The sequence below is a fragment of the Podarcis raffonei genome, chromosome 10 (genome assembly GCF_027172205.1).
Source record: "Podarcis raffonei isolate rPodRaf1 chromosome 10, rPodRaf1.pri, whole genome shotgun sequence".
Taxonomy (NCBI): domain Eukaryota; kingdom Metazoa; phylum Chordata; class Lepidosauria; order Squamata; family Lacertidae; genus Podarcis; species Podarcis raffonei.
This window is the reverse complement of record NC_070611.1, coordinates 30,944,575-30,969,388: the sequence shown is the minus strand read 5'-3', so window position 1 is coordinate 30,969,388 and position 24,814 is coordinate 30,944,575. Positions and strand designations below refer to the sequence as shown.

At 42.1% G+C, this 24,814-nt stretch overlaps 1 protein-coding gene across 1 annotated transcript; it reads left to right on the top strand.

The window, feature by feature from the left end:
* The first annotated feature begins 429 nt into the window (after window positions 1–429).
* GNS (glucosamine (N-acetyl)-6-sulfatase) lies at window positions 430–24,274 on the top strand. Its single transcript, XM_053405169.1, has 14 exons — window positions 430–739; window positions 3,545–3,604; window positions 5,244–5,450; window positions 6,376–6,441; window positions 7,094–7,192; window positions 9,101–9,268; window positions 11,345–11,427; window positions 13,381–13,499; window positions 13,973–14,076; window positions 15,466–15,567; window positions 16,746–16,853; window positions 17,124–17,234; window positions 19,750–19,910; window positions 20,857–24,274. Exons 1-14 carry the CDS (start codon window positions 503–505, stop codon window positions 20,930–20,932), a joined length of 1,701 nt encoding a protein of 566 aa, XP_053261144.1. The 5' UTR covers window positions 430–502; the 3' UTR covers window positions 20,933–24,274.
* Window positions 24,275–24,814: the final 540 nt, after the last annotated feature.

The following is a 24,814-nucleotide window of genomic DNA, read 5'->3' as shown; positions in this document are numbered from 1 at the left end:
GCAGGAGCAGGGACTGAGCAACGGGAGCTCACCCCGTCACAGGGATTCGAACCGCCAACCTTCTGATCAGCAAATCCTAGGCTCTGAGGTTTAACCCACAGCACCACCCGCGTCCCAATCTTCACATAGCTGCCATTTATCTAGCTCTGTATACTGTATATATAAAAAGAAGGTATCTGAAGAAGTGTGCATGCACACGAAAGCTCATACCAATAACTAACTTAGTTGGTCTCTAAGGCGCTACTGGAAGGAATTTTTTAATTTTATTGTATATAAAAAGAGAGACTTCTGCTTCTAGCGTTGCAAGGGGTCCCTTAACAGCTCTGCCATTCTGTGACTCAAGCTCGGCGGCCCAGAGGCGGGAGCAGCAAATGGCCAGTGGGCGGGGCTTGCAGCTTGCCGTCACCGCCGCCGCGGAAGCAGGCCTCTGGGTCACGTGGCCGGGGCTCCTTTCGCTTCCATCGGCCTCTTCTCGGCGTACTTAAAAAAGGGGGCGGGGAGAATGGAACGGGGAAGCGCGCGCGCCTCTCTCTCTCGTGACAGTCCAGCCCGGCTCGCCTCTCACCCTCCGCACTTCAGCTCGGCTGCAAGGATGGCGCGCGCCGACGCTGCTTTTTCTGCCTGGACTCTCCGTTTCCTGCTTTTGTCGTCGGCCCTCGCTTTGGCCTCCGCCCGGGCGCGGAAGCCCAATGTGGTGCTGATCCTGACCGACGACCAGGACACCTATCTGGGCGGAATGGTAACGCCGCGCCTCCCTTGGGAAGTGGTGGGCGGCGGCGGCGGCGGAGGGGGGGGCTGTTTGTAGATTTGGGGCCTGCGCACGCGGAAAAGAGGGGTGGGGGGAGAGAGAGGGGTCTCTGCAATGGGAGAGAAGAGGCCGAAGAGCCGAGACCCGGGAGGGAAATGGCATAAAATATAACCGGGGGCCGGGCCCCTCCAAAGTTGATGGACATTGCCATTCAAGTGGTGTGCATGCACTGCGTCATGTGATCGGTTGTGCAGGGCGGGGCTTACCTGGGGTCTTACCCCACCCCCACCCCAAAAAAATATTTTTTCAACCTCTTGGTGCCATCCTGTGCCTGATTTACGTATAAGCTAAACAAGCTATAGCTTAGGGCCTCACTCTCTTGGGGAGAGTGGACCTATTAGGTCCATAAATTGCCACATAGCATATATTCAACACAAAAAACAGCAACAATTCTTTGTTGACAAAGGACAGCTGGACAGATAGAGGGCCACATTACCTTTGGTAGCTTAGGGCCTCGTCAAACCTAAATCCGGCCCTGGTGCCATCCGATTAGAAGCCAGGCTAAGGCTGCGATCCTGTGCACGCTTCTGCAGGCGTGAACTCCAGGGAACAAATTGAGTCATAGGATTGCATTGGCAAGGCTGGAATGCCCAAGGAGCAGTTTGAATCCACTGGGGTGGAGGGTTAGCCAAGGCGTGAAGGCAATATAGCTTGGCTTTCTCATGCTTGTAAAGAGAAGAAGCCCCACTATTCTGTAATGGGGAAGTGTGCCAGAAAGGCCCTTGGGTGTGAAGTAGTTCAGGAAAGGGCTGTTGCGTCTTTTGGCTCCAGAACTGGGGAGAATTGGTTGTGTGCATCTGATACGTGGTGCAGGGTGGTCAACCTTTGGTTTTCCCTCCCACAAATGCCGAGAAAGAGGGGGCATGTGGTGGTTTACTAGAAGTTAATGTTGGGTGTGGCAGTGGAAGTACACAACTGGATCATCTCCATCGGATAATCAACATGTTCAAGTTTTGCCTGCACATTCCTTATGGCCAGGTTGTGTAAACTGACCTTTCTCTATGCCAATTAAGCTAATGCATTTATCATAGGTTGCATAAGAACACATTGCGAGCCTATTCAGTGAAACAGAATTTTGTACATTTGAGAAATGATCTGGGGTTTGTTTGTTTGTTTCCAATTATAGAAATTTGTTGAACAGGTTACAACAGCGTATCACTTCCATTAGTGAAATAGCACTGGGTGTAGGAATGTTCTTCCTTGTTAGGATTCAGCAAGAACCTGAAGCAATACACTCCTTGGCCTTTTCTACATGGGCAAAGCTAACTTTTTGTTAGACTAGGCCTCAAAAATGGCCATGGCTGTTTCCTTCTTCTGATCCTTCTTCCATCAGACCAGTGGGCACATTTTGGCTTTTAAGACAGTGCTGTGGGTGCCAGTCACAAAAGGGCTGCCATGTGGCTGTGGCATAGCAAAATTTCTGCTGTTGGTCGGGGGGCGGGGGCGGGCAAAGCATAACTCAAAATAGAGGTGGGGCCATTTCTGCTTCTCCTCCCCTCAGACAACCTCATACTTGCTTCAGGAAGTCACTTGTGTCCTGCTGGTTGTGATTGATTTCTCTCTCGCAACACTCACAATAATGCTCTTGCTATCTAATAACATGGACCAATCCCCAGGTTCAGGAAAAATACACAAGATGGCCACACCACTGTCTCTACTGCATACTCACTGCACACATACAGCCCGCAAACACTTACATCTCTCACACAGACTCATGTACTTCACAACCACAAACTTCTAAATTTTTGCCCACATGAATTGCTCTCTTAGAGAGACACAGAGCATACATGAGCACACCCACATTCGGAAAAGGCCCTTCACAGGTGGGCCATTTACAATTAAAAACAAACGAAGCCGCACACACACACGAGGGCCACAAACCTGGCATCCACAGGCAATCCCTTCAGAATAAAAGGGAGAGTATCTATGAGCTATGGAACCATGTGCTAGTAGAAGTAATTGCTGGATTCTAGAATGAAGGGGCGGGGGCTTTTTAAAGAACAGATAAGACATTTAAGTTCCTACTCACTTTCCAGCACCCACAAACTTGCTCATCATCTGCTCTCGGAAGGTTGTGGTCTCTCCTTCCTTGGAGGTTTTGAAGCAGAGGTTGGATGGCCATCTGTCATGGATGCTTTAGCTGAGATTCCTACATTGCAGGGGGTTGGACTAGATGACCCTTGGGTCCCTTCTAACTCAACAGTTCTGTGATTCTATGCCCATCTGTGGTGCTTTGTTTTGCTTCCTTTTGGGAAAGAATACTGTTGAGGTTATTTAATTTGTTTGTTTTTATATTTTTTATGCATTGTTGTAAGTAGCCATGGGTATTTGGACAGAGAAGTGTTTAAGGTACAGTATTGCTTATACTGTACTTAGCAATAAGTGCTGGTTTCCCTTTTAAGTTGCAAGCCTGAAAGTTTCATTTTAGTATAATAATAAATGAAACACTAACAGCTAGAATTTGTTTTGGTACTCTTAAAGTTGATATTGGGTGTTAGCAATCGTTGAAATTGGTTACTTAAGTAGCAAGTCCAGCATTGAAATTATTTACTTAAGTAACAAGCCCCATTAAGTAACAAGTGCAGTCCTCTGTGTATTTAGTCAAAGTAAGGCCTACTGTGTTCAGTGGGGCTTATTCCCTTCTTGTGTGTTCAGGTTTGCAAACATAAACACCTCACTCTTCCTGTGGAGTCATATTATAGTTGTAGGTCTTTATACGTATTTCCTTTCTTTCAGACACCGCTGAAAAAGACCAATGCTCTTATTGCAGAGATGGGGATAACCTTCTCAAATGCAGTAAGTACCGAATCAGGCTGTGCTGTTGAAAATACTGCCATTTTTACTGCTGAGTTTATTGTATCATTCTCACAAGAAAACCTAAAAAGGGAAGAAGAAATGGACCCAAGGGATGAATTGTTTATTAAAGGCATATAGAGACCTGGCAAAACTGTTACCTTGGTGCTCCACTGTTTCTCCATGATACAGCAATTCAGGTGGTGACTTTTGCTGTTTCTTAGATAGCAATTTTAAGTCAACTGGGAATTGGATCATCTTTCTTATGAAGAAGAGTCATTCTCAGATGTGCTGAGTGCTACAAAGTACAGAAAATGGCTGGTGATGCCACCTCAGTCTTCTGTGGTATTGCTCTATGTTTTCCATCTTTTGTTTTCAACCAGAGGGACAGCGTAATGTTTCCCAGAATCCCGGTTTGTTTTCTAGCTGGAAATGCAACAGAGTGCTCTGTCAGCTCCTAGTTGGGATTCAGCATTGCCATGTTAGGATCTCTGATTTCCATCTGTTTCAAAGTCTACTTGATAATCTTTACTTTAATGATGGACAACCTGTGTCTATATGCTAGAGCCCCCTTCCTGCTGTCAGGAATGGCTGTGGTGATACTTTGACTATAAACAAAGGTTGATATCTGACTTGAGTCTTGATTTAGATTACTTTCAGTTTCAGCAGCCTGAAGATGTGCACAGGAGTCCTGAAGGGGTCGGGACAGTTACTTGCATTGTGATCCTTGCGCTGTATGGCTGGTTTAAGGTGGCCAGCTCTGGGGTGGACTGGGTTGAAGAGACTGAATATCTCCCTAGGAGAGGTGTAATGACACTGAGTTTAAAGGAAGAGGTTGTTATGAAGAAGCCCTACCATTCTAGTCAACTACACTTTGAAGCATCACATTCTGGGGCAGTATATTTCAGCGTGCATGGTGGTAACCCAATTCGAAGCTTTTCTGGGTCCCTTTCAGTCTGACTCATAACGTGGTTTCTGGACTAAAACAGCTTTGATCACCCTGGTTGAAAATTTGCCCAGGAGCTCGTTGAAAAGTATCTCCCTTTTGATTTTGCCAGATTCCTCAGTGACCATCAACCATGGTATCCTTTTCAACTGTTAGGCAGGTATGAGATTTGGAAGCAGATTTCTGGTGGTTCCTGCCCTTTTGAGTGCAAAGGGGTGTGTGGATTTCTACTTGACATCTTGATGTTTGGCTTATGCTGTATAACATCTACAAGAAACTGCCATCTTGAATATATCAATGATATGGTAGTCTAACACCCACTACATGGGGCTGTCTTTGAAAAGCCTTCTCAGTAAGTAAGGCCAAAGGGCTGATGAAACAATCAACTATTCAAATGATTGCTTTTTATGAGGCTGCTGTATGCTACCTTGGGCAATTTAGAAATTAAGTTGAAGAGGCAGGAAATTTATTGCTCTCACAGCTAGGCAAGTAACCATTTATTTGCTCCCTGCCAATATGATACAGATCTTTCTAATTTGCTTGCAGGTTAGTTTCAGGTGGATAGTGTAAAGATTTTAAGGGATTTGCATACTAAACATTTCATAGACAGAAATCTCGAGTGTTATTAATTATATTGTAGATATTTCTGACAACATGCAACTTGATTTTCTCCCCATGTTCTTTTAACTTCTTCAGTATGTGCCCAGTGCATTGTGCTGTCCCAGTAGAGCAAGCATCTTGACAGGAAAATATCCACACAACCACCATGTTGTCAATAACACACTGGAGGGAAACTGCAGTAGCAAATCCTGGCAGAAGATTCAGGAACCATTTACCTTTCCTGCCATCCTCAAGTCCATGTGCGGCTACCAGACGTTCTTTGCTGGGAAATACTTGAACGAGGTACAGTTTTGTGTGTACTGTGCATATATATATTGCATGAATGATCAGTCTTAAAATGCTTGTGCGTGTATCGAGACTTTATTAAAAAAACTCAAAAGTAGCAGTTTGTGTGAAAGGGAGGTTAGGATATGCAGTGAACAGGAGTAGTTTGTTAGGTATAGTAAAGCTGACTTTTATTGCATACAGATGTCTGCTCTGAAACACTTGCATTGCAGCTCCCACATGTAAGCACTCTTAGGTGACTGTTTCACCAGAATTGCCTTTTCCCAAGCAAATGGATCTGCTTTTAGTGGTAAAGCTCTATGATAGAGCTGGTGCCATCTAGCATGGTGTGATCAGGCACAGTTGGTGTATCATGTACAAGATCTACAAGAGCCAGTGTAATAAATTGAAGACTCTCTTGCAACTAAACAAAGGCTGGGTTGCTGCATTAGCCACCTGTGGTGCCACAAGACTTCTCCCCCCCGCCTTCACTCCTTGAGTGCCCCCACCAAACTGTCTAGAGCAGTTTTGTCCTGGGATGAAGGAAGAAGAGATGAAGTCTTGTCGCACAGGCTGAAGTCCTTATACTAAAGGACACAACCCATTTTCTGTATGAGTGAACCTGAAACTGTAAGCAAGCCCTTCCCATACCCTTGTTTAAAATTCAGCATGATTCCTAGGATAAGATGAATTTGGAACCCTACTCAGGTCCTCAGGCAATAGCCATCCATAGGTTAGACCAGCCTTTCTGAGTCCACAGATGTTGGACTACAACTCCCATCTTCTCTGACACCTCATCCTGATAGCTAGGGATGATGGGTGTTGTAGTTCAACAACTTCTGGGGACCCAAGCTTGAGAAAGGCTGGGTCAGACGAAGCCTTTCTGGTTGGGATAATTATAATACTAATGACTTGCTTAATGTTGGATTCTTTTCATTTTCAGTATGGAGCAGAAGATGCAGGAGGAATCGGTCATGTTCCTCCTGGATGGAGTTTTTGGTATGCATTGGTAAGTGTCCGTTAAATATCTACGGTTTGCTTTATATGTTTTACCATCATATAATATGCCAAGCTCTTAATTCTTGAAACTGAAACGATGGGGGCCCTTCAGAAATAAAAACAATTAACATGGAACCTTGCAGCCTTTAACATTGGCCCTTTATTCCTGCCATCATTCTAGCAGACCATCTGCAGACCTGTACTTCATAATATTAAGGAGTTTAGAAGAAGAAGAAACACTAACCCTGAAACAAGTAAACGGATCAATCACTGCAGTAGAATTCCCAGAAGAGGAGTCGTAGCATGGTGGCCACTAGTGGGAGTTTAACAGAGAAAGTTCTCAAAACTCAAATGCCATGTTAGCCACAAACTCACCACTGTAGCCTTAGGCATTCCATGATTTTCCCTCTCGGCCCCTCCATGTGCAATATAGGCCTGGTTCTGTTGTATAGCGTTGCAGAGATTACTGAGAAGGTATGTGAAGCATTTTAAGCCAGGCACCATATGATTCTTTATTTATTTATTACCAGTGTGTTAGTTTGGTAAGTCTTACAGGGATTTAAATTTATCTCATTGTGACTGGGGACAAGTAACATTCTAACAACAAACCCCTTGGATGTCTCCTTTTGAATATATAAAGTGGCTTTTGTTTTCTTCCGCAGGAAAAGAATTCCAAGTATTATAATTACACACTCTCAGTAAATGGAAAAGCACGGAGGCATGGTGAGAACTACAGCGTTGATTACCTGACAGATGTACTGGTAAGGATTTCTCAGCAATTAGGTGTTTAGCAAGATGAATTCTTGCTTCTTACCAAGACTGTATCGGGTCGAACTCCTAGTATAATTTTGAAGCAAAGGTAAAATCCTGAGTGTAAATGAAAACTGGGTATCCTACAGCGCAAAGCATTTAAATGTACCTTAAATGTACTTTCTAGAAAGGCACCAAACCTGTCCAGCTATAACACAGGTTGTTGTTTTTAATTGATAACCGTGAGGTAATAGAAAATTTTATATATATTTAAAAAAATAATAAATTGTAAGCCTTGTTAGGTTTAATTGTCATTCAGTTATTTTGGTCAACCATTCTGAACCCAGGACAAGTCCTCAAACTAGTTATGCCCCAGTAACCAGTTTGTTAATAGCTACCAGGATGACAGTTGAAAAAGCAAGAGAAGGTTAAAATGCAGAGCTGTGATAATAAGATTAAATTATAATGAGATTAAAGGTCACAGTTAAACGGGATGACCAACCTGTGTTACAAAGATGATTTTATTTTTAGCAGTGCTCAAAAACATGTGCACTAAATGTTTTTACAATGCCAAACCCTTTGTGTTTCATGCTACGGTCTTTGGGATTGGGGTGTGGCTCAGTTGCAGAGCACATTTTACATAGGAAAGATCCTATATTTAATCTTCAGCATCTCCATGTAGTTGCTGGGAGAGATCCCCCGTCTGAAATCCCGGAGGGCTGCTGCCAGTGATTTGTTGTTGTTTAGTCGTGTCCGACTCTTCGTGACCCCATGGACCAGAGCACGCCAGGCACTCCTGTCTTCCACTGCCTCCCACAGTTTGGTCAAACTCATGTTAGTAGCTTCAAGAACACGGTCCAACCATCTCGTCCTCTGTCGTCCCCTTCTCCTTGTGCCCTCCATCTTTCCCAACATCAGGGTCTTTTCCAGGGAGTCTTCTCTTCTCCTGAGGTGGCCAAAGTATTGGAGCCTCAGCTTCAGGATCTGTCCTTCCAGTGAGCACACAGGGCTGATTTCCCTCAGAATGGATAGGTTTGATCTTCTTGCAGTCCATGGGACTCTCAAGAGTCTCCTCCACCACCATAATTCAAAAGCATCAATTCTTCGGTGATCAGCCTTCTTTATGGTCTAGCTTTCACTTCCATACATCACTACTGCCAGTGATAGAATCATAGAATTGTAGAGCTGGAAGGGATTCCAAGGCTCATCTTGTCCAGTTCCCTGCAATGCAGGACTGCAGAGTAGGCAATACAGTCCAACATGGACCAATGGTCTGACCATTGGTATAAGGCAACTTCCTAAAATAATAGCAATGCATTGTTGGACAGGAATGGCTGCCCATAGTGGGATAGCATAAGTTTGAAGCAATGGTGTTTTATCAGATTTTCCTCCTTTTTGTGTCTGGACACTAGCATGGCATCACATGTTAGACCTAAAGAACTCTGGTACTTACTTTGATAAAATAAGAAATAAATATGCCCTGCCTCTCACATAGAATTTAACTTCTGCTCAAAGGAAAATACAAAAGAAAGGAACAGTTGAAATACATGTAACTCTTCCAGTGCAACAGGGATTTGTAATTTTGGAGACTCTTGAGAGGATCTGTATCTGATAACTTGGACAGCATTAAAATAGAATTAAAAAGGTACCTGACCATTAGGTCCAGTCGTGGCCGACTCTGGGGTTGCGGTGCTCATCTCGCTTTATTGGCCGAGAGAGCCGGCGTACAGCTTCCGGGTCATGTGGCCAGCATGACTAAGCCGCTTCTGGCAAACCAGAGCAGCGCACGGAAACGCCGTTTACCTTCCTGCCAGAGTGGTACCTATTTTTCTACTTGTACTTCGACGTGCTTTCGAACTGCTAGGTTGGCAGGAGAAAATAGAATTAGCTTTAAGTTAACAATTTTTTTTGGTTTTCAGGCCAACATGTCCTTGGATTTTCTGGAATATAAATCCAACTTCGAGCCGTTCTTCATGATGATAGCAACTCCTGCACCCCACTCACCTTGGATAGCTGCTCCTCAGTACAAGAAAAGCTTTCAGAATGTCAGTGCTCCGAGAAACAGTAATTTCAATATCCATGGAAAGGTATGGGTTATCTACTACAAATGTATTAATTAGCGATTACTAGATATAATGAATTAATCTTCATTTGAGCTTTTAAAACAGATGATCACCATGGGAATCTGTCATGAGAACCTGCCATGTGGTCAAGGCATAAAAGTACGCAGGTGGAAGTTGTGGGTCTACAGGGGGTGAACTTGATTTCTCTACAAAATACAGAAATTTTTGGCAAGTGTGATGAGTGTTTAGGCTGTCAGCTCCTCTGCCGTTCGTAATTTTGTTTAGTTTCCTGTTTGTATCCTTCAATATGTGCAGCCCTTATATCGCCTCTAAATGTGTGAATTGTACTCTTGTGATTAGTTGTCTGTTCTTTGGAAATGAGCTTAGTTGTTGTTGTTTTAACAAGTGTCTATAGGGTTGGCACTATTTAAAATCAATAGGTCCTTTTCAGTCTTCTGACTCAAGATGAAAGTATTCAAGCATCCCCTATTTGCCTTTCTAACTTATAATGAAACTCTGCCAGAATAGTTGTCATTTCTAATGGAGCTTCAGAGAGTGCTTTAGTGACCAATCAGCCTACACACAGAGAGAGAAAGAGAGAGAGAGAGAGAGAGAGAGAGAGAGAGGAAATTTAGGCATCTAGATCTTCAGAATCTGACGTTGTTGCATCTGTGGCTTGAAGATTGCTAAGTAGTGGTCTCAGGAATTTATATCAATAAAATGGTGCCTAGGAGTACTGTGTTACAGTGGTGAATGTATAGTCAGCACCGATCTAATGCAGCTAAGATTCTAACTCCCACTTCTGTTACATTACTCATCAAAGTGCCTTAAAACTATTTGTCCTTCAGTTGCTGTTGCTGCATAGGCTCCTATCTTGAGCAGGCTGTGTTCTACTGTATAGTAAAATGCGTTGGAACGTGGTTAGTCAAGCAATGACGCACAGTTCTTTTCAAAAAATAGTCATTCACGTTGTCAACCCAGATTAGACTGGAGCTATTTGTGCTGTTTCTGAGTAAAGGTGAAGGCCATGCAGCTCTCAGCCTCATTGGATGAGAATTATGAAGGAGATTTCATCAGCGCTTACTGTTGTCTGTTTTTCTACTTCTCCAGTTCAAGGTCCTGTTTGTTTTTTAAAGTCTGAACAATCTCTCAAACGTTCTCGTTCCTCCTTGTGGCCCAAGAGCATCTTGTGTTCTGGCAGTATGTTTTCATTAAAGCAAAACCTTGTTAGATTCCATTTTAGGAGAAGCTTGCGTACATAGCAATAGGAAACTGACTGCAGAGTCCATGAATAGAGTCATCTGTTAATGGAAAAGGATAAGAGGCTATGTTTGCCTTTTCCCCCTCTCCCAGCTGCCCCAGCGCACCTTGAAAATTGGCTCCAGAAAGTTGGGGGACCCTCCAGAACAGGGTGAAAGGTGGTATCTGGCTGCATGGGGAAGGATGAATTGACAAAAATAACTTTCCTTTCTCTTCTGTTAGCAGACCTATCCAATCGAACAAAAATCTTTCCATGAGCACAAAGGCACCAAATGGATTATATCCCGTATCATTTTGGAAAATTGTGCTGCTAACGTTATATTGGTTTCTAACGAAATTATTACGAAATAATTAACCAGTGAGCCTGATCAAATGCCAAATATGACAGCATCTTTCTATATAAGACAAAAGTTCCTGAAATTAATTTATGACACCAAGAAAGCTAAAGGGAAATAGTTCCAACTTATACGACTACAATCCTATATCCACTTATCAATGAGTAAGCGCCATTGAACTCAATAGGATTTACTTCAGAGTAGACATGGGTAGGATTGCACATGTTATCTGAACTGGAATAGTTTGGGTTTTTGTGTGTCTGTCATTCCAAATCCCAGTGGCTTGAGGTGGGTAAAATGTTGATCACAAACTGAAAATTATGTCGGTTAAACCCAACCTTAATCCATCCTATCAAAAGGCAGTCCAGATAAAACAATATCATTGTTGGCTTTTAAACTGAATCTTAGTTTGTTCCCTTTTTTATATGCTTTAAATTGTTCTTCACCCTAAGTCTTAGGCATGAGGCCTAAATCTAAAGTAACAAATGTTGATAATGTTTTATAGGACAAACATTGGCTCATCAGGCAAGCAAAGACGCCAATGACTAATTCATCAATACAATTTCTAGATGACGCTTTTAGGAAAAGGTAGGAAACATATACTAATTTTTTTTTAATGGGATTTCTTGCAAAACTGAAACGGAGCACATATATATATATATATATATATATATATATATATATATATAGGCCAGCTTTGAAAATCTACATGATATATTCTTGCTTTGGGTTATGAAATAAACTGCAGTTGGTCAAAGAAAGTTTGGTTACACAAATGTCACATCTGCCTCTCCACCTTTTCCTCACCAAAGATTCCTTTAAACAGCTGGTGTCTTTACATACCTTCTGTACCAGAGAACAGCTGTTGCTTTTAAGTAGCTGCTGAAAGGGATAAGCAGAAGTGACTGGTGACCATTGAAGGTGGCGAAGCAGAGAAAGAGATAGCTTAAAGAAATGGATCACAGGCACATTCACACCTGGCTAATCTCACCTGACGCTAAAATATGCTCTCATGTTACACTGGCATGCACTCAGCCCTTCTCTCTTGTTGCTGGCATGCACTCACATAGACTCGACTCTTACCCTCTTCTCTCTCTCGTATATTTCTCACACACGTGTAATCAAAGGGAGGGAGGAAGAAAGGCAGCCTGGGAAGGAAGAAATTGTTTCTAATGTTTGATGTTTTATTATGGTTTTTATATGTGCTGGAAGCTGCCCTGAGTGGCTGGGGAAACCCAGCCAGATGGGTGGACTATTATTATTACTATTATTATTATTATTATTATTATTATTATTATGCTTTGCGATAAAGGAAACCCCTATCTCATTGCTTAGCACAGTAATCAGAGGGTCTGTTGATGAGGGCAGAGGGGGGAGAAAGTTTCCTTTCCCCATGAGCAGATAGGAATGTTTCTCTGCTGTGTGTTGAGAGATGAAGCTCCTATCACATAGCACTGTTAAGAAGGCATAGCCACCTCTTAACCATTAGTGAGCGAGCAGCTGGGATCAGGAATAGTCCCCTATATGTAATAGTCCTTTGTGCCACAGATCCACAGTCAACACCTTCCCTTGTTGGGGGTGGAAGCTGTGCTTGTGTGCATTGCTCTTCTAAATGGCTGCAGCGCTTGTGAGTCAAGAGAGCCTTAAGTAAAAGCCCCGAGCAGAGAAGGGATTTCTCCCTTGCTAAGGCCTCTCTCAGCGGCTCCCTGTGGTCACTTCTGATCTTCTTCACATGCGTGCCTGAGAGTGGGTCTTGTGGGTCCACCTGTGCAGCCAGGCAATGGCTCAATGGTCAAAGAATGTTAAGACGCTGCTAAAAGTGGGTTGGTTGTGAATGATGGTTATAGATACTTAACTTTCATGCAAATTACTGTATTGGAGGGCTGCGATTGGCTAGGTATTGAAAGCCCTCCAAGAAGGAGGCTAAGAGGGGAATCATTGGTTCATATTAGCCTTACTGAAGGGTATTTTTTCAATGGGTAGTGCTTTTAATATATGTTTTTCTGGAGAGGGTGGGGTTGTGCCACCTGGGGCAAAATGCATGCACAGCACATCAGGTTTCACTTTCTGTTGACCAGAATAGATTTCAGAGAACGGGGCAGAAAAAGAGGTAGTGAATTAGTTATGTGTGCAGATGCAAGAGACAAAAAAAAAACACTTTCTCTCTCTGGCTCTTAAGGGGTTGCTTCCTTTTCTGCCCATTGCAACCAGCTGCCTCTGGAATAAGCCAAACTTGCAGTGAGCTGTTAAATAGTACCTAAGTACCCGGCTGATGCTTTTACACCCCTCCCAAAGTTGTGAGTCTTGCAGAATTTTCAGACACTTGCTTGAATTTGCATCCCATGAAAATGGTGGTTCTCATTATCAAACAAACTAGATCAAGGTATTGATAGATACAGGACCTTTTAGAATAGAAAACAGCAGGGCTCAAAAATATATAAGAAAGTCTTCTTTGAGTTATGAAACTCATACTCCACTTCACATTTGCATGCACATACCCTCATACATTTAACACACTTAAACTTTCCTGTTCACTTGCAGATGGCAGACACTTCTGTCGGTGGATGATCTGATTGAAAAACTGGTGAAGAGGCTGGAATCTCATGAAGAGTTGGATAATACATACATTTTTTACACTTCAGACAATGGCTTTCATACAGGTGAATGTATTTTAGATATAGATATAGATATATATAAAGGCTGTAAACTTTTATGCATACATTTGAAACAGCTTTGGGAGAAGTGATGCAAATTTGTGGCTTTGGAAACTATTGGCATCCAAACATCTTAGTCCTATATTCTCTCTTTGCGGTCACTTCCTGGAATTTAGCTCTAAGCTAAAAACAATATAGGGGATGACCGAAAATAAAACGTTTCCCTAATGAATAAATGCAGACCGGCTGGGGAGTGAACAAACAACAAGAGGGATAAAGCAGAAGTGGCTAAACTGTGACCCACCAAATATTATTAGACTCAAACTCTTACCAGCCTCAGCCAGCGTGGTCAATAGTCAGAGAAGATAGGAGTTGTATTCTATCAATGTCTAGAAGGCCAAAGGTTAGCCCCTCCCTGGGATAAAATAGCAAAAGCTGTCAATGCAATATATAGAATTTCTGTTCTGCCTGTTTCTTAGGTCAGTTTTCATTGCCTATTGACAAACGACAGCTCTACGAGTTTGACATTAAAGTTCCACTGTTGGTGCGAGGACCAGGAATCAAACCCAACCAAACGAACAAGGTAAAGTTACACTTACAATAAGTGCAAATACCTGCGACCATGTTGTTTGAAAGCAGCCTGGTTCCAGAATATTCATTGTGTGAACTGGGAAAAGAATTAAGTATGAGTGACATTGGAAAGAGAGAGAAAATGTTGAGAAGCGGAAACAGAATATGCAAAGAGAAGTGAGTGGTAAAGCCTGCAGTTGTGTAGAATGGAATAGTCAAAAACCTACGAAGAAGAAACCTACTGCTTCTGAATCGGACTTGCAAAGAAGCAACAGCAGCTACAAGCCTGTGTGATTTAATATTGTGTGTGTGTTGAGTTGTTACAAAGCTTCTTGCCTAGGCATTGGCAGTTCTTAGTCACACGAGGGACTGGATAAATTTGGTTGTTTACTGGCCTTCTCTAAATATTATGTTGCAACTCAATTAATCAATCTTTATTATGGTCCAGAGACCCAACAAATCGTTAACAAAGCAATGCACAATTCAGACAGCCTACCTCCAGGTTAAACAAGCATTTTGCTCAGACTTAAAGATAGGGATCATTGACAGGGAGGTCATGGCGGTCGTGGCTGGAGTAAAGAAGTTGCACGATTACCTCTATGGCCACCACTTCACAATAATGGCGTCATTAGTGGTAGCATCAACTATTTTGCAACTACATAAAGGGTGTGAAAAGTATTCTAATGACGTCTAGAAAACTGGAAGATGGACCAGGACTCACACTAGGGATGGTGCTTCATTGCTTCTGCAGACACCCTTCTAAACATGTGTTCACGTTAAATAAATAACTGGTCCCAAATCATAGATTAGCACAGTTGGCCATAAGGTAACACATTAATAAAAATAAGTGTCAAGGTGTGTATATTAGAATGTGGACACCTTTCATGTTTTCCCCTCTGTCTTCCTTTTTGCTCTTTTGTCTTGCTTATGGAATGCAGTGGGATGGAAGTTCTTAGAAGTTCTCGTGCAAGATTAGAGGGGAGAATACGAGGGATGGCTCGGATAAGAATTTAGTTATTGCACAGCAATGACCATTGTATTTTCTTGCACCCTTTTTATTGTAAAGCAAATGTTAATAACAAGTAATTGCCATTTAATAGCAGAAGGCAGGTATCAACTATAGTCCTAGCTTTAAATGGAAGATGTTCTGAGTTGGCAGCTCACTCAGTGCATGCAGAAAGGTGGCAGGAGGAAATGGCAAGTGCTATTTAAACTGCTTCCCCAGAGCTTTAGCAATATGTTCCCCCAGCTTTTCAGAGCACAGTGGAAGTCTGTTTATGTGACGGAAGCAAGTGTAGACTAACATGTTTGTCCAATTTGCTTGGACCCTGAAAACGTGCATGTTTCCACTTGGACCATAATAGGAAAATATAATAATTATTTTATGTTTCCTGCCTTCTAGATGCTTGTGGCAAACGTTGACTTGGGTCCTACTATTTTAGATATTGCAGGCTATGATCTAAATAAAACACAGATGGATGGGATGTCACTACTACAACTACTGGTAAGTACATTGGTGGGGTTATTATTATTATTAGGTATTCTGGTAACTGCTCTAAACATTGTTCTTCAGTGATTGTTCTTCCACTCTAGATTATGATGTTCAGCAGTCGTAATCTCCTCTACCTTGTAGATATTTTCACACAGCCCTTGCTGTTGGTATTGGTAGGAGTGAAAGCTTCAGTGGTAGAACATAGAATTTGAACCCAGGATCTTCTGTATGCAGACACCCACTAAAACGGAAGGATCAGGCAGCATGTGATGTGAAAGAACGGTGTCTGAGAGGCATAGAACAGCTGATACCGAGCTAGATGGACAACAAAATAATGCAACCTGGTGTAAAGCAAATCAGAGTGTATATTTATTGAACACAACCCAATTTACCGATTAAATAATGTTGTAAAATAATTTGAGTACTGATGCAGCTTGCCTGTATCTTTTTTTTAAAAAAAAGTCTTTATTTTCTTGGGTTACAAATTGCACGCATCATCTCTATTTTCATATCATAAAGTCCTTTTCTGCAGATCATTTGTATTCAATGTGAGACACTGTTGTATACAGTATAAGGTTGTTTCTAGTAGCAAAAGGGAAACGAAGCAAAACGCTTTGGGATAAGTTCCAGAGGAGCTAAAAGAAAGGAACTGTGCATGTTTATAACATGCAAACTTAGCATAGCACAGGCATAGGCAAACTCGGCCCTCCAGATGTTTTGGGACTACAATTCCCATCATCCCTGACCACTGGTCCTGTTAGCTAGGGATGATGGGAGTTGTAGTCCCAGAACATCTGGAGGGCCAAGTTTGCCTATGCCTGGCATAGCATCTCTGAGCTCTGTAGTTGTACCTCACACATTTGTGCCATTTTTATTGTGAATCTGGTGGAGAGGACCTAGTGCATTTAAGGGACACTTTAGCAGTGTGAAACTTCATATAAATTGTTTCTCAGCAGTTCTTCTATCTCTATCAGATACTGAAGATGACGTCAGCTTTAAGTCATGAAACTTTAGAGTGCGAGGACTGGGGCTTTCTTCGTGTTTATACTTAAGTCTCTGCTGCTGCTACCACAAGTTTCAGGCTTAGTCTCCACAGTTCTGAAGGCTAAAAGCTCTTTTTGTTTTATGAAGCTTCCATTCTACTCGATCTGCAGTCACCCACACAGTTGTTGACATTTGCTTTATTTTAGAGAGGAGATGCAAATGTGACCTGGAGATCAGATGTTTTGGTTGAGTACCAAGGAGAAGGACACAACAGTAGTGATCCTACCTGCCCTGCCCTTGGACCCGGTGTCACCGTACGTAGTTCTGTTTTCTTCCATTGGCTTTTAGAATCCTTACCTGAAGAATGTTGAGAAGCATGGGGTCGCCGAGGGTTTGTGTGGAAAGATTAGGAGTGGCATCTTGTACATGGGCCCCAAAAAAGGAGGGGTTTAAAAGCAAATTTGCAGTTGCATCTAGGACAGTCTGTGGGCTGAGTCTTAACATACGTCGCTGTCAGTACACTGTATTGTTTGTGTGTAACAATGGATGTATGCCGCATTGTAACAGAACTTTTGTTTTTATAGCATTGTTTTCCAGATTGTGTCTGTGAAGATGCATACAACAATACATATGCATGTGTAAGAACACTCTCTTCTTCATGGGATCTGCAGTACTGTGAATTTGATGATCGTGAGGTAATTGTTCTGTTTTTTTGTGTTTTTTGTGTTTTTTTTTTTTTTACAGTACCATGTTAACTTCAACTCCTGATGTATTTATTCTGTGCAGATGGGAATAACGGTTCTAGGAGTTATTTATGCAAATCCCAGAACCTGGTTAACCAAGTAGGTTAAATTTAGTGTGATCAGCTATTTCCCATTTGACCTGAAAGCTCCCTCACCAGACAGCTGGTTCAGATATCTATATTTAATCATCCTGTTCGTTTTGGGTTTGTAACTTTCATTAAAGTTATGCAGTTAGCAAGACTCCTGGGGCTGCTTCTGACACCAAACGACAATTCTAACTCGTTAAGTACTTAGGTGAACTTTGACAAAGGGAACAACGAGCCACTCCTGTAAGAAATTATCCCTGTGTCAGTAAAATGCAATGCAGAAAGCAACCTTTAGTAGGGGTATATAATTTCAGTTTGAATCCCTGTGACGGGGTAAGCTCCCGTTGCTTTGTTCTGGCTCCTGCCAACCTAACAGTTCAAAAGCACACCAGTGCAAGTAGATAAATAGGTACTGCTGCGGTGGGAAGGTAAACGGCGTTTCCATGCGCTCTGGTTTCCATCAGTGTTCTGTTGTGCCAGAAGCAAATTAGTTATGCTGGCCACATGACCTGGAAAGCTGTCTGTGGACAAATGCCGGCTCCCTTGCCCTGAAAGCGAGATGAGAGCCACAACCCCAGTTGCCTTTGACTGGACTTAACCGTCCTTTACCTTTTTTTACCTTTACCTATAATCTTGCTAGTCCAGCACTTACCTTCTGTCTTCTGAAGTAAACTCAGTGTCGGCTCAAGAACTCTGAAAGTTTTCTTTTGCAAGCAGAATCTTGCAATGAAAAGATACGTAGAAAAAGCTGTGTGAGTTTAGCCAAATGAAGCCGGTAGAGAGATGTGTAAGGAATATGACAGCACTGCATGACAGAGAATTGCCATCTTGACAACAGGTCACAGCTTAAGAGAATATCAGTTTTAACAGAATACTATTATTCTGTGGTCGTTGTGAAAGTTCTCTACAGCAATCAATCCCTTATTCCCTCTTCTGACTGTCATTCTCAGTTTCTAGTTAGATTCTTCAGAGGGAAGACTCTCCGTTCTTATTTCTCAACCCATGTTATATATACCCCACATCCTAGTGGACATGGTTATATTTTCAGTTGCTTTTGGTATAAGTAGTTCCTATAACATTGGTGCAGAAGTTTAGTATTTCCTTTTGTGCAGAGCAATCACACACCAGGTAACTGTGTAATGGCTAGAAATGGGTTTTTGGCGTGTTACTCCTTACCTGCATTGGCAGTGAATACTGCTCTGTTTGGCTTTAAAGAGGCAGTATTTTTAATACTAGGAGAAAAGGGACCTGCATGCATAGCCTGCTCTGGATTGTACCCTCAGCTGTATCTCACCGCTGGAGTGAGAAAACAGTGGGTAAGGTGCTGTTTGCTACATGCTGCAAGGGATGTACGAAAAACAAGGCTGGGGCCAAACATCAGAGTACGGTTCTTGTTCTAACAGGTGCGGCTCTAGCAGTAGTTGTTAATGACGAATGTAAAACTTAAGGTTTGATGAACCGGTAGCATTGTAAATTGAAACGAGGCAGGCAGCTTGAACACTGAGGAGGGAACACAGGTCTGTAAAAAGATCCGGGACAATTGGCTTTGAGAGGATTTTAGTGACCTACCTCTCCCTTTAGAAGCGAAATTTAAATCCCATTAGTAAGATGTTGGCTGCATGAACACTCGCTCATGAAGCGACATCTGTCACCCCATAGATCATCAGGGTTGATTCAGCTGACCTGGCAGGCTAGGCGGGTGTCCCCCTCCCTCCCATAGTTTGCACGCTCAGTGGAAGAGGGCGGCCATCTCACTTGACAGCGCCTCCCAGTTATCGTGAGGGTGATCCACTATGAGTGGTGAAACTGGAAGACGATGAGAAAGAGATTTGGTTTCTGCTTACTGTCCCACAAACCAAGCTGAAGTTCAGATGTATTACTCCCACAAAAGGAGCTACAGGATGGGATCGACAAATGGATTTATCCATGTGGCATCTACAGCGGTACCTCGGGTTAAGAACTTAATTCGTTCTGGAGGTCCGTTCTTAACCTGAAACTGTTCTTAACCTGAGGTACCACTTTAATAATAATAATAATAATAATAATAATAATAATAATAATAATAATAATTTATTTATACCCCGCCCGCCCCAGCCAAGGCCGGGCTCAGAGCGGCTTACAAGCAATAATAAAAACAAGATGAATCACTTTAGCTAATGGGGCCTCCCGCTGCCACATGATTTCTGTTCTCATCCTGAAGCAAAGTTCTTAACGCGAGGTACTATTTCTGGGTTTGCAGAGTCTGTAACCTGAAGCATATGTAACCCGAGGTACCACTGTAATAGACCATGTTAAGATGTAATAGCAATCTTCATCGTAGTATCTCTGGCTATAAATCCTCAGTTCCATATTTAGCCTGTCGTTTGTTTTTTTAAATGCAGGTGTTTGTTGAAGTTTACAACTTGACTGCAGACCCGCACCAGATTACCAACATCGCAAAAACAATAGATCAAGAAATTTTAGAAAAGATGAACTATCGGCTAATGATGTTGCAATCCTGTTCTGGAGCAACTTGCCGCACACCAGGGGTCTTTGATCCAGGGTAAGCCTGCACTTATTGACCTATTTCAATCATTATACGGCTTTGCAACTGTTTTTGAACAGTTCAGGCACATAGACCTTCCCTCTTGGTCTTTGAGTTACTGTAAGTAAAATTCAGTTACAAGGTTTTAAATCGGAATTCTTGCAAGTGAGAAAAGTCCTTTTAATAGCGAAGGATATCCAACAAAGGAACATCGCCCTGCAGTGAGGCATGAAGGCTGCTTCCCGAAAGGCCCTTTCCACCTGGGCTAGGGGGCATGGCCCGTACTCCCCAGTTCCACTAAAGAGGCTCCTCATGAGGCTGGAGGAACGTCACCCGGCTCATGTTTTATTGATTTAATATGCTGTAAACCACTTTGAGATTTTTTTATTAAAAATATAAAGCGGTAAAGAAACACACACACACACACACACCCGAGACCTGAATACTAAGATCATTTATCTTGAATAAAAGGTTTTTCAATTTTCCTCCCCTTACTTGCACCCAACCTGATTCTCCAGAAAGGATTGGGGGGGGGGGTTCAGGGGAAGGAGGTTTTCCTTGGTCCAAGCCACAGGCTTTAAAAGAAACCGCCTATCTGGGCCCTAACCATGAAGTCTTTAAAGCTTATATATAACAAACCCCTTGCTGCAGCTTGCTTCTTAGCAACTGCTTCAAACACTTTTGAGCTTGGAACTAAACAACGGAACCAGTTGCTTCTTTAAATATACTGTATTCAACTAAATGCAGCATCTGTATAGCCGCCATTCATTTTAATGGAGCACGGGGTTCTTGCATGAGTGTGATATAACTAATACAGCAGAGGTTTCTCTCTAGGAAAAGATCAGCAAGAGATTCTGTATCACACATAGAATGCTGTTATTTTTAAAAACTGTAAATACCAGACTTGACTTGAAAGCACTTGTTTTCCCCTCCTCTTCTCCCAAACTCACCCCTTTCCCTGCAGATACAAGTTCAACCCACACCTGATGTTCAGCAATCATGGGACTCAGGCTCGCAGACTTTTTACACGGTCCCTGTAGCTGCAGTGACTAGCCTGTTTTGTTAACATTTCTTCAAAGTGACTGCAGAGTATCTGCTGAATCCACTATGACTACATCTGAAAGGCATGATTGGCGGACTCTGTTTGGAGAAGATGACCTCCCCAGCTGGTTATTTTGTGCAATACGTGCTAACAGACATGATTGGTCTAGTTCCCTCAAAATCTGATTACCACATCAATCTGAAAATGGCATCTTGAAGTACAATGTTGACTTGTGGCCAGGAATCTCAATTTGTTTGGTGTTATGTGAAAGACCTCAGGTGGAAACTGTGTTAACTACTTACCTTTGAGAGCTGGTCCTGACGCAAGTTTTTTTCGGGGGGAGCAGGGTCATCCTGGGCCTGCCCTGTAGGCAGAGGCTATAGATCGCCTCCCTACAGCACTAGCGGCTAAGCTTTTTAAGAAGATGCATCATGCTTCTGGGTTGTGTTTAAAGTCTAGTATAATCAAGTTTTAACCAGGGAGGTGGCCATTGTTTTTCTTCTCAGCCTTTCAGGACTCGTCTGGAATTGCTGATTAGAATGTATGTGCCTGTTAGATTGTCTCAATATGTATTAATCAACTCTCTTTTCAGATCAGAACCAAGTAAACCACTAAATGGAGAGACACCCCCCCAAAAAAAAAAAGATAGAAAATGCGCTGAATGTGCCATTTATTTTGTATGGGAGCCACTAATTTAAGAGTGTTATTTTAATTGGAAAATGTGCATTCTCAAAAGTACAATAGAATCTGACGTCCCAATGTAGCAATATATACAGAGGAGAGTATTTCCAGTGCCTCATCTGAGAAAGTTGCTTTAGGATATAATGCTTACTGTATTAGCCCTTTATGCCAGAAAACTGCAGGTCATATTTATTTGATGCCCAGATTTGACTCTTCTTATTCTTGATTGCCCTATGCCTGTGAAATATATTGTTAGCACTTGCTGAACGTTTGGTCCTATTTTTATTTAATATTAAGCCGATCGGACTATTTTGCTGTTATCGACATTTGCTTGAATACCAGACCAGTTCTCTTCAATTGGCTGACTTATCACCCAAAGGGCATATCTCCTTAAACACTTGGGCAACACAACGCCCCCAGACAGTTTTGTCCCAATCGTATCCACTTAACGATAGATAGGAGCAACAAATATAAATGGACCTCTGTTATAAGAATGGCCTATTTGGACATATGCTGTGTCAGATGATAAAGGCTGAGGTCACATAAAGAGCAGCAGGGTCAAGGAGCAATAACGTGAGAAGGTGGTTTGAGTCATCCTGGAAGTGGCGGGGGGAGAGCATGAAAGGAAATTGCTTCAGAGATTTAGGCTCCAGCCAATTTAAACACCTCTGAAAACCAGCAGGGGGGGCATTGCTCGTCAACTTTAGTGATTTAAATCAGAGCTAGAAACATGTCAGTTCTGCTGCAGTTAAATATATTATGTGTTTTTATTTTCTGTTCGTCATACATAACCTTGAGAAAGATTACTCTTGTCCCTCCGTCTGCATTTAATACCTCTAGCTAGAGTGGATCAGAATGAGTTCCAACTTATTTTAGTAGCAAGCTCCTATACCATATTAAGGTTAACTTCCAATATATTCATTTGTAATACTCTGTTTGTGTGGACTTGAAAGTAGGCGGTGGGAGCCTGTAATCACCTGGAGGTTGTTGGATTCCCAATTGCCATCAGTCCCAGCCATCACATTCATCAGTCGGGAATGATGGAAGTTCAGTGGTATCTGGCAGGCCACCGGTTTGCCACCCCTGACTTTAAGAAACATTTAAGAGTTAAGGTGTTTTACTTGGTCTGAGCAGAAGATTCTGTGCTGCATGTCTTAAACAATGTTCATGCTATCGAAACTAACCATACAGAATGAGTGAAACAACTTAGTAGTAGTTTGGTATATTTAATACTATGAAATTCACCAGTTGATTCCTCACAAGGCACTTATGAACCAGGTAATATACAATAGCAATTCAGGAAGAAACTTGGGATCTTGTAAAATGTAGAATGGAAAGATTTTACTTGTTTTGTTATTTCTTTAGGTTTCTTATTTTCTTTCGGAACAGTGAGCTTGCATCTCAAAATGTCTTAAATGTGTTAACTTCTAACTATCCTATCCAAAGCTGCATATCTTCTGTTAAAAAACAAACCACAACTTGTGCAATTGATTTTAGTTCATGCAAACTGGACTTTCCCTTTTCCTCCACCTGCAGATCCTTATACAACCGCAAAATTTGCTCTGCGTGGGGATTGGGGGAGCTTTGGGGGTGTCAGGGAGAGGCAGTCCGATCATGTCTCAATGCACAATGTTGGCATGGGAAAGACAGGCTGCTTTGAACTTGATGCCAAGTGGAATCAATAAGAATGAAAGGACCACTAGAAACCTACTTTTAACCAGTCTTTGCGCCGAAGCATTTACCTAAAAGTAACACACAGCCCCACACACAGATCTAATCACTTCTTTCTGTAAGATTCTAGCTATTGTTGTCTGTTTGCACTTTACGATGAAGACGCTGTCGTCCAACTGTTGGATACCAACAGAGGCCTTACACAGTATTAGTTTTAAAGAAAACATGACGGTAACATTCACATTGCTAAACTGAGAGCTGCTTGGCAGTGATGTGGGAGCAAACTATGCAGTAGAAAATGAATCTGCCTGGCAAGCCAATTTGCACACAGTTACTCATGACATTGCATAGCTGCCATATATTGTGAGCAGCAGCCCAGAGTTGACTGGTGGAGTTTTAATTAAGATTTTTTTTTTCACAGCTCACCTCTCGTGCAGAGAAAAAACAACTTCTAGCTCAATTAACAGAACTTATCAAGTTTTTTCAGGGCTTGTTAACGTTTCACAGCACTGCCCTATCATCTCAGAAGTTTCTGCTAAAAAACAAATCTTGGCCAAAATGCAAGTTCTTTTAAAAGGCAAGTTATTCTGGAAGGCTGTCTGTTCATATGTAACTCACCAAATAGACAGTCACTGCATGTAATTGCTAGGGTTTTACAAGTGCTTGTACTAGGTAGGTCTTTTTTTGTACTTAGGCCCCACACCACCAAATCCATCCTAATAAGTACAAAACAAACAAACAAAAACCCCAGTAAAATGTTGTTTGTAAAGCTGCTCAAAACCATGGCATTTTCTGTTCAGTTTTCCTTTAAGTGTTGCTGTATGACAACTATGTATGCTAGTTTTCTTACTCATGAATCATAGCAATTTTTTTAGAAAGTGCCCTTTGAAGGACCCTGTATTATTGCTGCACTTTTCAGTAATTAAATTTATGTACAACAAAAATAATTGTTTGTGATGAACTGAAATTAAAGGCACACACATCTGAATTGTTGAGTGACGTATCTATTTGGTGATCATGACACATTGATTTAGCTTCGTGAGGAACAGCTTAAAATTCTGTAAAAAACAACACATCCTGCATCCACATAATGTTCTGAAGTGTACACACTGCTTGGCAGCAAGGGGCAGGACACCCCACTACTACACAAGACCACTGCGTGTTGAAATTACACAAGTGCTGCACTCTGTGGCCATTAGCACAGTTCTGACTCCCTTTGAAGTGCTCTTAAGAACCTTCCATAAACACAAGCACAATTAACACATCATCTGTTTTATGGGGCCTTATGTTCTATAGTGGTACCTTGGGTTAAGTACTTAATTCGTTCCGGAGGTCCGTTCTTAACCTGAAACTGTTCTTAACCTGAAGCACCCCTTTAGCTAAATGGGTCTCCTCCTCCTGATAACCTGGTCTTAAACTATTTAAGGCTTTAAAGGGAACAATCAACACTTTCATTAGCTCTTTAAAAGCAGAAGAGGTGGTGCAGAATATGTCCTGTATATTCCTCTGAAAAAGGTATTGTTTAGCC

Excerpts from the sequence above, each read along its gene's own strand:
- GNS (XM_053405169.1), top strand. The coding sequence starts at position 503 with ATGGAACGGGGAAGCGCGCGCGCCTCTCTCTCTCGTGACAGTCCAGCC. Across the intron at positions 7,193-9,100 it reads ATTACCTGACAGATGTACTG|GCCAACATGTCCTTGGATTT; the intron begins GTAAGGATTTCT and ends TTTGGTTTTCAG. Across the intron at positions 19,911-20,856 it reads CCAGGGGTCTTTGATCCAGG|ATACAAGTTCAACCCACACC; the intron begins GTAAGCCTGCAC and ends CTTTCCCTGCAG.